General features: G+C 47.0%; 1 protein-coding gene across 4 annotated transcripts in view; it reads right to left on the bottom strand.

Annotated features, from left to right (window-relative positions):
- Nucleotides 1–15,042, bottom strand: part of sh3bp2 (SH3-domain binding protein 2) — a 109,966-nt gene that overhangs the window by 62,055 nt on the left and 32,869 nt on the right. For 3 of the 4 annotated variants that reach the window (XM_067982423.1, XM_067982425.1, XM_067982422.1), the window contains one exon: nucleotides 816–961. In XM_067982423.1, coding sequence (XP_067838524.1) covers nucleotides 816–961 — 146 coding nt within the window. Of the gene's footprint in view, nucleotides 1–815; nucleotides 962–5,864; nucleotides 6,194–15,042 lie in introns of those variants that run through there. The other variant, XM_067982424.1, reaches the window with a different exon arrangement.

Genomic DNA, 15,042 nt, shown 5'->3' with positions numbered 1-15,042 from the left:
CAAGGCGCTTCACAGATGTGATTATCAAACAAAATTTGACACCAAGCTACATAAGGAGATATTAGGACAGGTGACCAAAAGCTTGGTCAAAGAGGTAGTTTTAAGAAGCATCTTAAAGGAGGAGAGCGAGGTAGAGAGACGGAGAGGTTCAGGGAGGGAATTCCAGAGCTTAGGGCCCAGACAGCTGAAGGCACGGCCGCCAATGGTGGAGCGATGAAAATCGGAGATGCGCAAGGAGCCAGAATTGGAGGAGCGCAGAGATCTCGGAGGGTTGTAGGGGAGGTTACAGAGATAGGGAAGGGCGTGGCCATGGAGGGATTTGAATACAAGGATGAGAAATTTAAAATCGAGGCATCATCGGACCAGGAGCCATGTAGGTCGGCGAGCACAGGGGTGATGTGCGAACGGGACTTGGTGCGAGTTAGGGTTTGGGCACCAGAGTTTTGGATGAGCCCAAGTTTATGGAGGGTGGATCAAATATCATTTGCATGGATAAATGAAAAAATATCAGCAGGTTTACTGCAGAAATATCAAAATATTATCAGTGTATTTACCTCATTCCCTGTACATACCCCTGAGCATATACAAATGACAACAACTTGCATTTATAAAACACTTTTTAGTAAACCGTCCTGAAGAGTTTCACAGAGGTGTCGGGACAAGAATTAGAGGAGGTGTGCGAAGGACGAGTGGAGGGAGGGAGGGAATGTAAAGGAGGCCGGAGTTGGAAGAGCAAGAGGCTCCGTACTGGCACCTTGGTGAAGAAGTTGGATTGGTAAACTCTAAATGACAATCTGTGGGACTGACGAACTTACACTTCATGATCTTCCACTGGGAGCCCCCTTTCTTATGGAGGTAGCCGGAATGTGAAACTCCCCCCGGCATCGTGAGCAGATTCTGGGCCCCAATCGCTCGCATTGGGACCGGCCAATTCCCCTCCTCTATTCCAGTGGCCATTGCTCTTCAACAAAAACAAACAAAAATGCTGATTATCTATTAACTCCATAACAGCCCGGCCAGGACCAATCAACGACTGTAACCTATTACTCAACAGTTGCCTCCAGTGTCTACTGGGTTTTAGATTTCTGCTCACACTTTCAGTACCATTGCAAAATCAAATGATCGGGTTTGGATTTTGACCTTGGGTACAGATTTAATAATGTAAGATCACAAGATAGATACGAACGTGGAAAGCTATTTGGCCCGTACAGGCTTATTCATTCACAGCAAGCCCACCGACCCCTCCCATCACTAACTAACTTTCGGATGAGACGTTAAACCGAGGCCCCTTCCCACCTCTCAGGTGGACGTAAAAGATTCCACGGCACTATTTCAAAGAAGAGCAGGGGAGTTTGTCTGGTGTCCTGAAGTCATGAAAGGCACTTTATATATATCTAGACAAGTCTTTCCTTCTTTGAAGCCCACATCCACCACACCAATCATTACTATTAAGAACACTTTTCTCTTGGAAAGGGCAAGAGATGGACGTGGCCCATTTTGATGGGAAGCAGACAAGACCAAGTTGGCGGGATAGTCTCTTTATAGAATCATAGGATCAGACAGCACAGAAGAAGGCAGTTCGGCCCATCGTGCCTGTGCCAGCTCTCTGAAAGAGCTATCCAATTAGTCCCACTCCCCTGCTCTTTCCCCATAGCCTTGTAAATGTTTCCCCTTCAAATATTCATCCAATTCCCTTTTGAAAGTTACTACTGAATCTGCTTCCACCACCCTTTCATGATGTGGTGATGCCGGTGATGGACTGGGGTGGACAAATGTAAGGAGTCTTACAACACCAGGTTATAGTCCAACAGCTTTATTTAAAATCACAAGCTTTCGGAGGCTTTCCCCTTCGTCACCTGACTAAGGAGAAAGCCTCCGAAAGCTTGTGATTTTAAATAAAGCTGTTGGACTACAACCTGGTGTTGTAAGACTCCTTACATTTGATCACCCTTTCAGGCAGTGCATTCCAGATCACAACAACTCGCTGCGTAAAAAAAATTCTCCTCATCTCCCCACTAGCTTTTTTGGCAATGATATTAAACCTGTGTCCTCTGCCACTGGAAACAGTTTTTCCTTATCTACTCTATCAAAACCACTAATAATTTTGAACACCTCTATTAAATCTTCCCTTAACATTCTCTACTCTCAGGAGAACAATCCCAGCTTCTCCAGTCTCTCCACGTAATTGAAGTCCCTCATCCCCAGTACCATTCTGGTAAATCTCCTCTGCACCCTCTCCAAGGCCTTGACGTCCTTCCTAAAATGCGGTGCCCAGAATTGGACACAATACTCCAGCTGGGGCCTAACCAGTGATTTATAAAGGTTTAGCACCAGTCGTGAATAGGGATGGACAATTCAACAACTAACGGGAGGAGGAGGCTCCATGAACATCCCCATTCGCAATGATGGCGGAGTCCAGCACGTGAGTGCAAAAGACAAGACTGAAGCATTTGCAACCATCTTCAGCCAGATGTGCCGAGTGGATGATTCATCTCGGCCTCCTCCCGACATCCCCACCATCACAGAGGCCAGTCTTTAGCCAATTTGATTCACTCCATGTGATATCAAGAAATGGCTGAGTGCACTGGATACAGCAAAGGCTATGGGCTCCGACAACATCCCGACTGTAATGCTCCAGAACATCCCGACTTGTGCTCCAGAACTAGCCGTGCCTCTAGCAAAGCTGTTCCAATACAGCTACAACACTGGCATCGACCTGACAAAGTGGAAAATGAACAGGTATGTCCTGTCCACAAAAAGCAGGACAAATCCAATCCGGCCAATTACCGCCCCATCAGTCTACTCTCAATCATCAGCAAAGTGATGGAAGGTGTCGTCGACAGTGCTATCAAGCGGCACTTACTCACCAATAACCTGCTCACCGATGCTCAGTTTGGGTTCCGCCAGGACGACTCGGCTCCAGACCTCATTACAGCCTTGGTCCAAACATGGACAAAAGAGCTGAATTCCAGAGCTGAGGTGACAGTGAATGCCCTTGACATCAAGGCAGCATTTGACCGAGTGTGGCACCAAGGAGCCCTCGTAAAATTGAAGTCAATGGGAATCCGGGGGGAAACTCTCCAGTGGCTGGAGTTGTACCGAGCACAAAGGAAGATGGTAGTGGTTGTTGGAGGCCAATCATCTCAGCCCCAGAACATTACTGCAGGAGTTCCTCAGGGCAGTGTCCTAGGCCCAACCATCTTCAGCTGCTTCATCAATGACCTTCCCTCCATCATAAGGACAGAAATGGGGAAGTTCCCTGATGATTGCACAGTGTTCAGTTCCATTCGCAGCCCCTCAGATAATGAAGCAGTCCCTGCCCGCATGCAGCAAGACGTGGACAACATCCAGTCTTGGGCTGATAAGTGGCAAGTAACATTCGCGCCAGACAAGTGCCAGGCAATGACCATCTCCAACAAGAGAGAGTCTAACCATCTCCCCAGATTACCATCGCCGAATCCCCCACAATCAACATCCTGGGGGTCACCATTGACCAGAAACTTAACTGGACCAGCCATATAAATACTGTGGCTACAAGAGCAGGTCAGAGGCTGGGTATTCTGCGGCGAGTGACTCACCTCCTGACTCCCCAAAGCCTTTCCACCATCTACAAGGCACAAGTCAGGAGTGTGATGGAATACTCTCCACTTGCCTGGATGAGTGCAGTTCCAACAACACTCAAGAAGCTCAACACCATCCAGGACAAAGCAGCCCACCTGATTGGCACCTCATCCACCACCCTAAACATTCACTCCCTTCACCACCGGCGTACAGTGGCTGCAGTGTGTACCATCCACAGGATGCACTGCAGCAAATCACCAAGGCTTCTTCGATGGCACCTCCCAAACCCGTGACCTCTACCGCCTAGAAGGACAAGGGCAGCAGGTGCATGGGAACAACACCACCATTTAGTTTATATTGCCTCTCCTCATTCTTCCTTCCAAAATGCATCACTTCACACTTCTCTGCATTAAATTTAATCTGCCATGTGTCTGTCCATTGCACCAGTCTCCTCACTGTTTACTACATTTCCAGCTACATTATAGCTGTGAAAGATAGTTTTGGGAAAAAGAATCTCCATAAACACATATATTTCACATCAACCAGCACAATTCAGTGAAGGTACTGTATGCCGTGGTAATTTATACACCATTAAAGACAGCAGGTTAGCCAATTGCAGTAGAACTGTGTGTAAGGCCCCATCTGACTGAAAGCCACCAATAAATAAAGAGGCCTTGCTCAGGATAAAAAGGAAATAGTTTCAAATGCTGGTAATCTGAAATAGAAAATCAGAAGAGTCAGGTCTCAGCCTTGACTCAGTGGGTAGCACTCTCGCCTCTGAGTCAGAGATTGTGGGTTCAAGTCCCACTCGAGAGACTTCAGCACATAATCTAAGCTGACACTCCCAGTGCAGTACTGAGGGAGTGCTGCATTGTCAGAGGTGCCCTCTTTCTGATGAGACTTTCTGTTATACTGAGACCCCACCTGCCCTCTCATGGTAGATGTTAAAATTCCCATGGCACTATTTCAAAGAAGAGCAAGGGAGATATCCCTGGTGTTCTGGCCAATATTTATCTCTCAGTAAAACAAATTATCTGGTCATTATCACATTGCTGTTTGTGGGATCTTACAAATTGGCTTCAGTGGTTGCAAAGTGCTTTGGGACATCATGAAAGGCACAATATAAATACAATTTTTTTTATGAGCACTTGAAAGGAGGAAAGGACAGGTTATACTTTTGGGCTTGGACCCTTCATCAGAACGGACTGACACTCTCCTCAGGAATCTACTTTTCAGCCGTTATTTAAAAATAAAATTCCCTCTTCCTGCCAACCTTCTCCCCCCCTCCTCCTCCTCCTCCTCCTCTTCTCCCGCTGGCACTGATTCTTGCTGGGATAAAGCCCTACAGGTGTCCCACACCCCACATGCCCCTCCTTCACGCACGAGCCGCCGCATTGAGTGTTGGCAGGCTATTCTACCACAAGGGTCCTCACAGCGGAGCCCGATCCCATTCCCTCCTGATGTCCACAGTCACACATTTCTAGCGGGGCGGGGGTCGCTGGATATCAAGCAGGAGCAGCCGCCTTGCCTGATATTTTTGTGTAACCCCCTTCTTACTCTACAGACACTGAGGCCAATTGAGGACCCGCAACCCCCCCCCCCAAAACTCAGCTAACTCGGTACAGACCTAAATCCACATTACCACAGAAGTAAACCTTTTTTTAAAATTCATTTTCTGGATGAGGCCATCATTTATTGTTCATCCCTAATTGCCCTGAGAAGGTGGTGGCGGGCCTTCTTTTTGAACTGCTGTATGTAACACCGTGATATAGGCCACCTCAGAGGACAGTTACGAGTCAATCACGTTGGTGTGGGACTGGAGTCACATATAGGCCAGATTCGGTAAGGACGGCAGGTTTTCTTCCCTAAAGGACATTAGTGAACCAGTTGGGTTTTTATGACAATCCGACAGCTTCACAGTCACTTTTATTGACACCAGCTTTTTATTTCAAAAATTGAATTCCTAGCCTCAAATTGCCATGGTGAGATTTGAATTCATATTCTTGGGATTGGCACTTAGTCCAGGTCTATTGGTCAAGTAACATAACCACTGCACTACTGTACACTACCTGTAATTCATTGGTTACAAAGCACTTGTGGGAAAGGCACAAGTTACTGGTGACCCTTTCGGAAGTACAACATAAGTGGATGCTGGAAGACAACACGAACAGCGTTGGCTCTGATCCCATCCATGTTGAATAGCCTGCCAAGGAATCCTGGCAAGGAGTCAAAGCCTTCAGGAGGAGGAAGGAGGAAAAAATTGGCAGGAAATCGAGATAGAAAATAGTAATTGTATAACTGACCTGTTACCATCATCGCACAATAAACAATCCACTAAGACATGGTGCAAATCAGACACCTCTTTATCAACGATTCACCTACAGATCCAATGATTCAATAATAGCCACCAGGCGCTCTCTCCACCGTCTGGTTGTAAAGAGGAGAATGGGGGAGCACCTGGAGATTGTGCCCCATGAGTTCAGTGACTCCTTCACCTATCTCTGCACTGACGAAACCTCGTCCTCCTCACAGCTAACACTGGAAGGGTGACTCTAGCTGGTAACTTCCTGTAACAGCTGCTTGCTGCTTTTGAGCAGCTAAAAAAGAAAAAAAAACGCCCATCTGCGTTTCTAACCCTCGCAGATTTCCTGACTTTCACATTTACAGGAAGCTCCCGGCGTGTTAGCGGGCCAATCTAGGGGCTTATTGCTCAGATTCCACTACAAAGCTTCATCAGACACGTGTCTCTGACGCAACCAGCCAACTCTCCCAAACAGGGCGTGACATGATGTGTCGTTTTAAACACTTGAAGCTGATCGCAGAATTAGAGACTTTCGTTGTTAATCCCCCCCTCCCCCCATGGCGGGAGGGAGAGGGTGGTGGGGAGGGGAGGGGGTGGTGAAACTGTCGAATTGGCGCAACCCGATCCCGCCGTGTACGCACCCACCGCCACACCGGCGGTTATCGGGGAGTCCGAGTGACCCGCTGCGGAGAGGCGGGAGGGTCATTAACATCTTTAAATCAGAAAATATTTTACATAAAAACGTAAGGAGAATAAAAGGCCACTCATTGCGGCCTGTATGGATTCTGGCTCATCAATTGGATCTGCCATCTCCAACGCCATCCCCCCTGCCCTTCTTGTATTCTTCCTCAGCGAGTAATTACGGAATTTCCTTTCAAATGATGCCAGGCTCAGTGTTACAAATCAGCATTCAGGAGCCTCACTGGGTGGCAGGCTGCGATTGCAGAACCCGCCCTCATCACCTTGCGATGCAGCATTCCGGAGAACTGAGACGAGGAAGGCACTAGGACATAGGAACAGGAGCAGGCCATTCACCCCCTCCAGCCCGTTTCGCCATTCAACCCCATATTTAAATTGAGGATGAATGTCGGTGGGTGCCTTTCACCAGTTTCTTCCGATCGTACAGGTCTGGTCAGAATAGCAGAAGTTGTGAAGTTATCTCCCAGGTCAGTTTTTGTCTGTGAATTAGTGATAATTCAATATTTCCCCTCACCCCACAGTGTTTTTTTTATTCATTCATGGAATGTGGGCGTCACTGGCAAGGCCAGCAGTCATTGCCCATCCCTAATTGCCCTTGAGAAGGTGGTGGTGAGCCGCCTTCTTGAACCGCTGCAGTTCGTGTGGTGACGGTTCTCCCACATTGCTGTTAGGAAGGGAGTTCCAGCATTTTGACCCAGCGACGATGAAGGAACGGCGATATATTTCCAAGTCGGGATGGTGTGTGACTTGGAGGGGAACGTGCAGGTGGTGTTGTTCCCATGTGCCTGCTGCCCTTGTCCTTCTAGGCGGTAGAGGTCATCAGTTTGGGAGGTGCTGTCGATGAAGCCTTGGTGAGTTGCTGCAGTGCATCCTGTGGACGGTACACACTGCAGCCACTGTGCGCCAGTGGTGAAGGGAGTGAATGTTTAGGATGGTGGATGGTGTGCCAATCAAGTGGGCTGCTTCGTCCTGGATGGTGTCGAGCTTCTTGAGTGTTGTTGGAGCTGCACTCATCCAAGCAAGTGGACAGTATTCCATCATACTCCTGATTTGTGCTTTGTAAATGGTGGAAAGGCTTTGGGGAGTCAGGAGGTGAGTCACTCGCCGCAGAATACCCAGCCTCTGACCTGCTCTTGTAGCCGCAGTATTTATATGGCTGGTCCAGTTAAGTTTCCGGTCAATGGTGACCCCCAGGATGTTGATGGTGGGGGATTCAGCGATGGTAATGCCGTTGAATGTCAAGGGGAGATAGTTAGATTCTCTCTTGTTGGAGATGGTCATTGCCTGGCACTTGTCTGGCGCGAATGTTACTTGCCACTTATCAGCCCAAGCCTGGATGTTGTCCAGGTCTTGCTGCATGCGGGTATGGACTGCTTCATTATCTGAGGGGTTGCGAATGGAACTGAACACTGTGCAATCATCAGCAAACATCCCCATTTCTGACCTTATGATGGAGGGAAGGTCATTGATGAAGCAGCTGAAGATGGTTTGGCCAAGGACACTGCCCTGAGGAACTCCTGCAGCAATGTTCTGGGGCTGAGATGACTGGCCTCCAACAACCACTACCATCTTCCTTTGTGCTCGGTACAACTCCAGCCACTGGAGAGTTTTCCCCCTGGTTCCCATTGACTTCAATTTTACTAGGGCTCCTTGGTGCCACACTCGGTCAAATGCTGCCTTGATGTCAAGGGCAGTCACTCTTACCTCACCTCTGCCCTTCAACTTTTTTGTCCATGTTTGGACCAAGGTTGTGATGAGGTCTGGAGCCGTGTGGTCCTGGCTGAACCCAAATTGAGCATCGGTGAGTAGGTTATTGGTGAGTAAGTGCTGCTTGATAGCACTGTCGACTACACCTTCCATCACTTTGCTGATGATTGAGAGGAGACTGATGGGGCAGTAATTGACCGGATTGGATTTGTCCTGCTTTTTGTGGCCAGGACATACCTGGGCAATTTTCCACATTGTCGGGTACATGCCAGAGTTGTAGCTGTACTGGAACAGTTTGGCTAGAGGCGCAGCTAGTTCTGGAGCACAAGTCTTCAGCACTCCAGCACTAAATCCAAATATACTGCATCCATTGGTTCCCCTTTATCCACCCTGCCCGTTACTTCCTCAAAGAACTCTAATAAATTTGTCAGACATGATTTCCCCTTCATAAAACCACATTGACTCTCCTTGATTGTATTATGAATCTCCAAATATCCTGCTACTACTTCCTTAATAATGGATTCTAGCATTTTCCCAATGACAGATGTTAGACTAACTGGTCTATAGTTACCTGTCTCGTTCCCTTCTTGAATAGGGGTGTTACATTTGCGGTTTTCCAATCCGCTGGGACCTTTCCAGGATCTTGTGAATTCTGGAAGATTACAACCAATGCATCCACTATCTCTGTAGCCACTTCCTTTAAGACCCTCGGAGGCAAGCCATCAGGTCCAGGAGACTTGTCAGCCTTTAGACCCATTAGTTTACCTAGTACTTTTTCTCTAGTGATAGTGATTGTTCTTAGTTCCTCCCTCCCCTTTGCCCCTTGATTTTCTACTATTATTGGTATGTTATTAGTGTCATCTACTGTGAAGACAGATACAATATATCTATTCAATTCCTCTGCCATTTCCTTATTTTCCATTATTATTTCCCCAGACTCATCCTCTCAGGGACCAATGTTTACTTTAGCTACCCTCTTCCTTTTTATTTACTTGTCTTACTGTCAATTTTTATATTTCTTGCTAGTTTACTCTCATAATTTATTTTCTCCCTCTTTAAGGAGTGTATTGCGGCCAAATTTGCTGATGATACAAAGATAGGTGGAAAAGCAAGTTGTGAAGAGGACACAAAGTGTCTGCAAAGGGATATTGACAGGTTAAGTGAATGGGCAAAAATTTGGCAGATGGAATATAATGTGGGAAAATGTGAAGTCATCCACTTTGGGAGGAAAATAAAAAAGCAAAATATTACTTGAATGGAGAAATACTACAAAATGCTGCGGTACAGAGGGATCTGGGTGTCCTCGTACGTGAAACACAAAAAGTCAACATACAGGTGCAGCAGGTAATCCGGAAGGCAAACGGAATATTGGCCTTTATTTCTAAGGGGATGGAGTATAAAAGCAGGGAAGTCATGCTCCAACTGTACAGGGTGCTGGTGAGACCACACCTGGAGTACTGCGTACAGTTCTGGTGCCCTTATTTAAGGAAGGACATACTTGCATTGGAGGCAGTTCAGGGAAAGTTCACTAGATTGATTCCAGGTATGGAAGGGTTGTCTTATGAGGAAAGATCGAACAGGTTGGGTCTATACTCATTGGAATTTAGAAGAATGAGAGGAGATCTTATTGAAACATACAAGATTCTGAGAGGACTCAATAGGGTAGATGCTGAGAGGATGTTACCCCTCATGGGGGAATCTAAAACTAGGGGGCATAGTCTCAGAATAAGGGGTCGCCCGTTTAAGACAGAAATGAGGAGGAATTTCTTCTCCCAGAGGGTAGTGAATCTTTGGAATTCTTTACCCCAAAAAGCTGTGGAGGCTGAGTCATTGAATACATTCAAGGCTGAGTTAGATAAATTTTTGATCAGCAAAGGAGTCAAAGTATATAGGGAAAAGGCAGGAAAGTGCAGTTGAGGTAAAAATCAGATCAGCCATGATCTCATTAAATGGTGGAGCAGGCTCGAAGGGCCAAATGGCCTACTCCTGCTCCTATGTCTTATGGTCTTATGGTGCTACCACTGAGCCATAGCTGGAGGCAGAGGAGAGTGGAGAAAATTGGTGGAAAAACAGGGAGGGGGAAATTTGTCCATTTTGGTATCTCCCACTCTTAATAAACATTTTTCTATGGGTTTCTTCCATTTGTTTCAATGGAACTCTCTCCCCCAAAATGCTGTTGAGGCTGGGGGTTAATTGAAAATTTCAAAACTGAAATATATTTTTGTTAGATAAGGTTATTGAGGGTTACGTAACCAAGGCGGGTAAATGGAGTTCAGATACAGGTCAGCCGTGATCTAATTGAATGGCGGAACAGGCTCGAGGGGCTGAATGTCTACTCCGGTTGCTATGGTCCTAACTCTGCAGTCGGTGTTGGTGCTACACAAGAATATGTCAACTCAGCACTGCTGTTTATGTCAAAGATATTTATAGGGCTAATCACCTCCACTCGCCTACGCATTCTACACTCACTCCGCCTTACTTCTTAATTATAAATATCACTTCCTGCATCACTGCTGATGTGGTAGGATGAGACCAAATAATGGTTATAATGTAAATCAAGATCTAGCAGATACAGTTACTAAATCACATGTAAAAGAGTGAATACTTGCATTATGCAAGCTTCCATTACCACAGTTGCCTGATACCATGGTGTTCCCTGGAATCTTACAGCACAGAAGGAGGCCATTCGTTCCATTGTGCCTGTGCCAGCTCTTTGAAAGAGCTATTCCAATTAGTGCCACTCTCCCAAAAATGTTACCAGATTTCAGTTTGAGAACTTAATTCAGCTTTACAATTTACCATGGGATTTAAACTCATGTCCCTCTGGGCTGTTGGCCCAGTACCCTGGCCACTTGGCTACACCACTCATGTTTGCATGTTTCACCTGTTTGTGAACACAGAGTCTCTGAACCTCGGTGGCTTGGCACATTTTCACTGTGTAGCTGACCCGTATAGACCAGGAGGGCCCTGGGTTTGATCCCTCATCTGTGCTGAGTTAGTTGATCTTAGCTACTGTGGTGGTACAGAGAGCACCCCAAGTTTGAGGAGGGGAAAAAAAGTATTGGCTCCCAGTTGCTCACATAACAAAAGTCACTGCACTTCACGGTAATTAATTTACATTGAGATGTTTCTGAGATATGATAATGTGCTATATGAATGCAAGTCTTGTTTTCTTTCTTAAGAGCAGGATCAGTGAAGCCCAAGATTGAGGGCTAAAATTGCTGTTAGCTTCATGTGACAGGCTCAAATCTAATAACTTCTGCCAGGATACATGAGGATGCACCTGGTTACAGCATTTTTCTAACTTGGGCAAAAGACCAAACTAGTCCATCACTGGTCCAGGTCCTGTTACAGGTATGTCTACCCTCAGCTCCTTATAAAGAGACACAGACAACAGTCAGGAGAGTTGTGCCCTGGGGTACTGTACATGATGGCTGAAAATAGCTGGGACCTGGAACACCCTTAGCCTGAAGAAAGCCTGAAATTTCTCCAGCATCTTAACGGTAGAAGGTTGGGGTTAGAGCCTGGAGTCTCCCAATGTCTTACAGTGAGGAGAATGGAACCTTCACGTTCGTTCAACAATGGGACTTTTTCTTTCCTTCTGTGTAGGAAATACCATTCCTTTAACAAACCTATTCTAGACGCCATCCATCTCATTAGAGACGCAGGGTAATTTTGGTAAAACGGTAGATTGTGAACTTCCGCCTGGGTATAAAACTAGCGATGCGGGTCGGCCTCCCGTTATAGAAACCACCCAGTTTTAATTTCCACTGTCACTAAAGAATAGTATACCTGTACTTACAGAGGAACATGGGAGGAGAAGGAGGCCATTCAGCCTCTCAAGCCTGTTCTGCCATTCAATGAGATCATGGCTGGTCTGTATCCAAACACTATTTACCCGCCTGGGCTCCATATCCCTTAATACCCTTGGCTAGCAAAAATCTATCGATCTCAGATTTAAAATTATTAATTGAGCATCCACTGCTTTTTGTGGGAGAGGGTTCCACACTTCTACCACCCTCTGTGTGAAGAAGTGTTTCCGAACTTCTCTCCTGAATGTAAGGACTTGCACAACACCAACAGAAGGCAGCGTGGGGGGGGGGGCGTCCACAGCTTAGCTCAATCCCGTCCTCGCCCGACCTTCACAGAACCATGGGGTGGGGGGGTGTGTGGGGAATGGACGTTTACAGCACAAAAGGAGGCCACTCGGTCCATCATGTCTGTGCCATCTCCTCGCTAGAACAATCCAAAACTAACTCCACTGCCTTCGCAGGGGCCACTGGATTATGATTCGCATAGAAACTTCCTTACTCAAGAATGGTGAGAATGTGGAACTCCCTACCACATGGAGCAGTTGAGGCGAATAGCATAGATGCATTTAAGGGGAAGCTAGATAAGTACATGAAGGAGAAAAGAATAGAAAGTTATGTTGATGGAGTTAGATGAAGTAGGGAGGGAGGAGGCTCATGTGGCGCATCAACACCAGATGGGCCGAATGGCCTGTTTCTGTGCTGCAACATCCTATCTAATTCTATGTACTGGGAACCCTACTTGTTTTTTTTCGCCCTCTCGCTAACCCAGCGGTTCTGAGGCCGACCTTAGTTCCTAAAACCATCCAAGTTGAGATCAGCTAACTAAGCACTGATTGAATCTGGCACCTCTCTGGTCTGGTGAGGAGACTTCCTCTTCTTTATAGAACTGCTGACAGTGTCCCTCATTGAAATAGTTCTACTTGTTATTAGTGTCTTTTGTACATGGAATAAACTGCATGTTTAATGGTCCCATGGGCACCATTACGACCTCTAGTCCCTTGCCCAATTGATCATTCCCCCCACCACTGTCCAACAAGAGAATGCATTGGCAGCATCCTTGGAAGTGGGCCAGTAGCTGGCATGACATGGATGGAATGGCATAGAACGGCTGGGAGCTGCTCCACTCTGTGACACCACATAGGTTTATACCTGGTCATTGTCCCAACGGAATCACAGCTATAAACCCGTCTCGTACAAATGTGTCAAGCAGCACGTTGGAGCTCCAGTAATGGATCAGTCAGGTGATCCTCCCACGCCCGGATAGGCAACATCTCATCTGAGAGGAAGGCGGCTTTTAAAAAAAGGTGGAATTTTGTAAGAACAGAAGTGACAAATGTTTTCCTGAATTCTGGAGGGGTGGGGGGTGGGAAATCCACTGGAGACAGAGATCCCACCGGGATTGTAAAAACCTCCTCCCCACAGAGCAGAAGGCATGAATCCATGATCTGGTGCCTGCACAGACTGCATCTCAGGGAGGGGTGGGCATTGATTTCCGTTTAAATTCTAAATTGATCAAGGGAAGAGGTGTTGAATTTTACTGAAAGGGCCATCGTCGTCTGCTGAACCGTCCCAAAGACACATCTTGTGTGTTAGGGTCGGAGGGGAGGGCGGGGGGGCCATTTTTACCAAGCTTCAGAATTTTCAAGGTAAACAAAGACGCAAACAGCACATTGCACAAATTGAGCTGGTCCAGGGACCTAAGAAATAGGAGCAGGAGTGGGCCACACGGCCCCTCGAGCCTGCTCCGCCATTCAATAACCTCAACTCCACTTTCCCAACCTATCCCTTGATTCCCTCAAGTGTCCAAAAATCTATCGATCTCAGTTTTGAACGACTGAGCATCTACAGCCCTGACTTGGTACTGCCACTTATAGAGCAGTCCGCCTACAGTCTCCCTCGCAAAGCTCTGCGTGTGTGGCGTTGGCAGGGGGCCGGGGGGGCCGGGGGGGCCGGGGGGGCGGGGGGGAGAGAGGGGGAGGTTGGGGAATACAGCTTGTGCCCATCACAGTCTTCTTTTGAAAGACCGGAATGGCTGGCCATGGGCCGGTTACACATCTAGTACAATAGTGTTACTGACTGCTCTTCAGCCACACGCAGTGGGGTATAAACGGGTCTGGGGCGCTGGCGCAAAACGGGCGAATCGGCAGCCCCGTTTCACACTGCGCCCGATTTTCTCTTCCCATTGATAGAAGAAATCAGGCGGGGGTGCCGATTCGCTATCGCCCGGGACCAATTTATACCCCACTGATCAGAAAAAAGTTTACTGGCAGAAATGACTTCTCCTTTTGTTACGTTCTGAATGGTGCCTGTCTGACTACTGATAGTCAGCACTAGTCCTGACACCAGCACTGGATAAATTTGAATTCTCAGAAGCCACGCCTCCGTCCCCAGCTGTGACGGACGAGATTTGAGATTCGTACATACAAGTGTAACAAAATAGGGTGTAAAAAGACCAGCATTTATACAGCGCCTTTCACAACATCAGGACGTCCCAGAGCGTTTTACAGCCAATGAAGTACTTTTCGAAGTGTAGTCACTGTTGTAATGTAGGAAATGTGGCAGCCAATTTGTGCACAGCAAGATCCCACAAACGGCAATGAAATAAATGACCGGATAATCTGTTTTTTTTTTAGTGATGTTGGCTGAGGGATAAATATTGGGCCCAGGACACTGGGGAAAACTCCCCTGGTCTTCTTCCAAATGGGTCCGTGGGCTCATTTACATCCATATGAGTGGGCTGTCAGAGCCGGTTTAACGTCTCATCCAAAAGACAGCACCTGTTAATGGTATCCATGCAATTTATATCAATTAGTGTTAATTGTATTCAGGTAGTGTGTATCAATTGGGAACTCTCTTATATCCATATATAAGAGCTTATCTAGGGTGTGGTGGATGTAATTTGGAGCTCTGTGAATAAAGGCTTGGAAGCAACTGAAGACCAGGCTCTAGTATTCTAGCCTT

This window comes from Heptranchias perlo, chromosome 4, assembly GCF_035084215.1.
Source record: "Heptranchias perlo isolate sHepPer1 chromosome 4, sHepPer1.hap1, whole genome shotgun sequence".
In the NCBI taxonomy this organism is placed as follows: domain Eukaryota; kingdom Metazoa; phylum Chordata; class Chondrichthyes; order Hexanchiformes; family Hexanchidae; genus Heptranchias; species Heptranchias perlo.
This window is presented reverse-complemented; position numbering and strand designations above follow the sequence as displayed.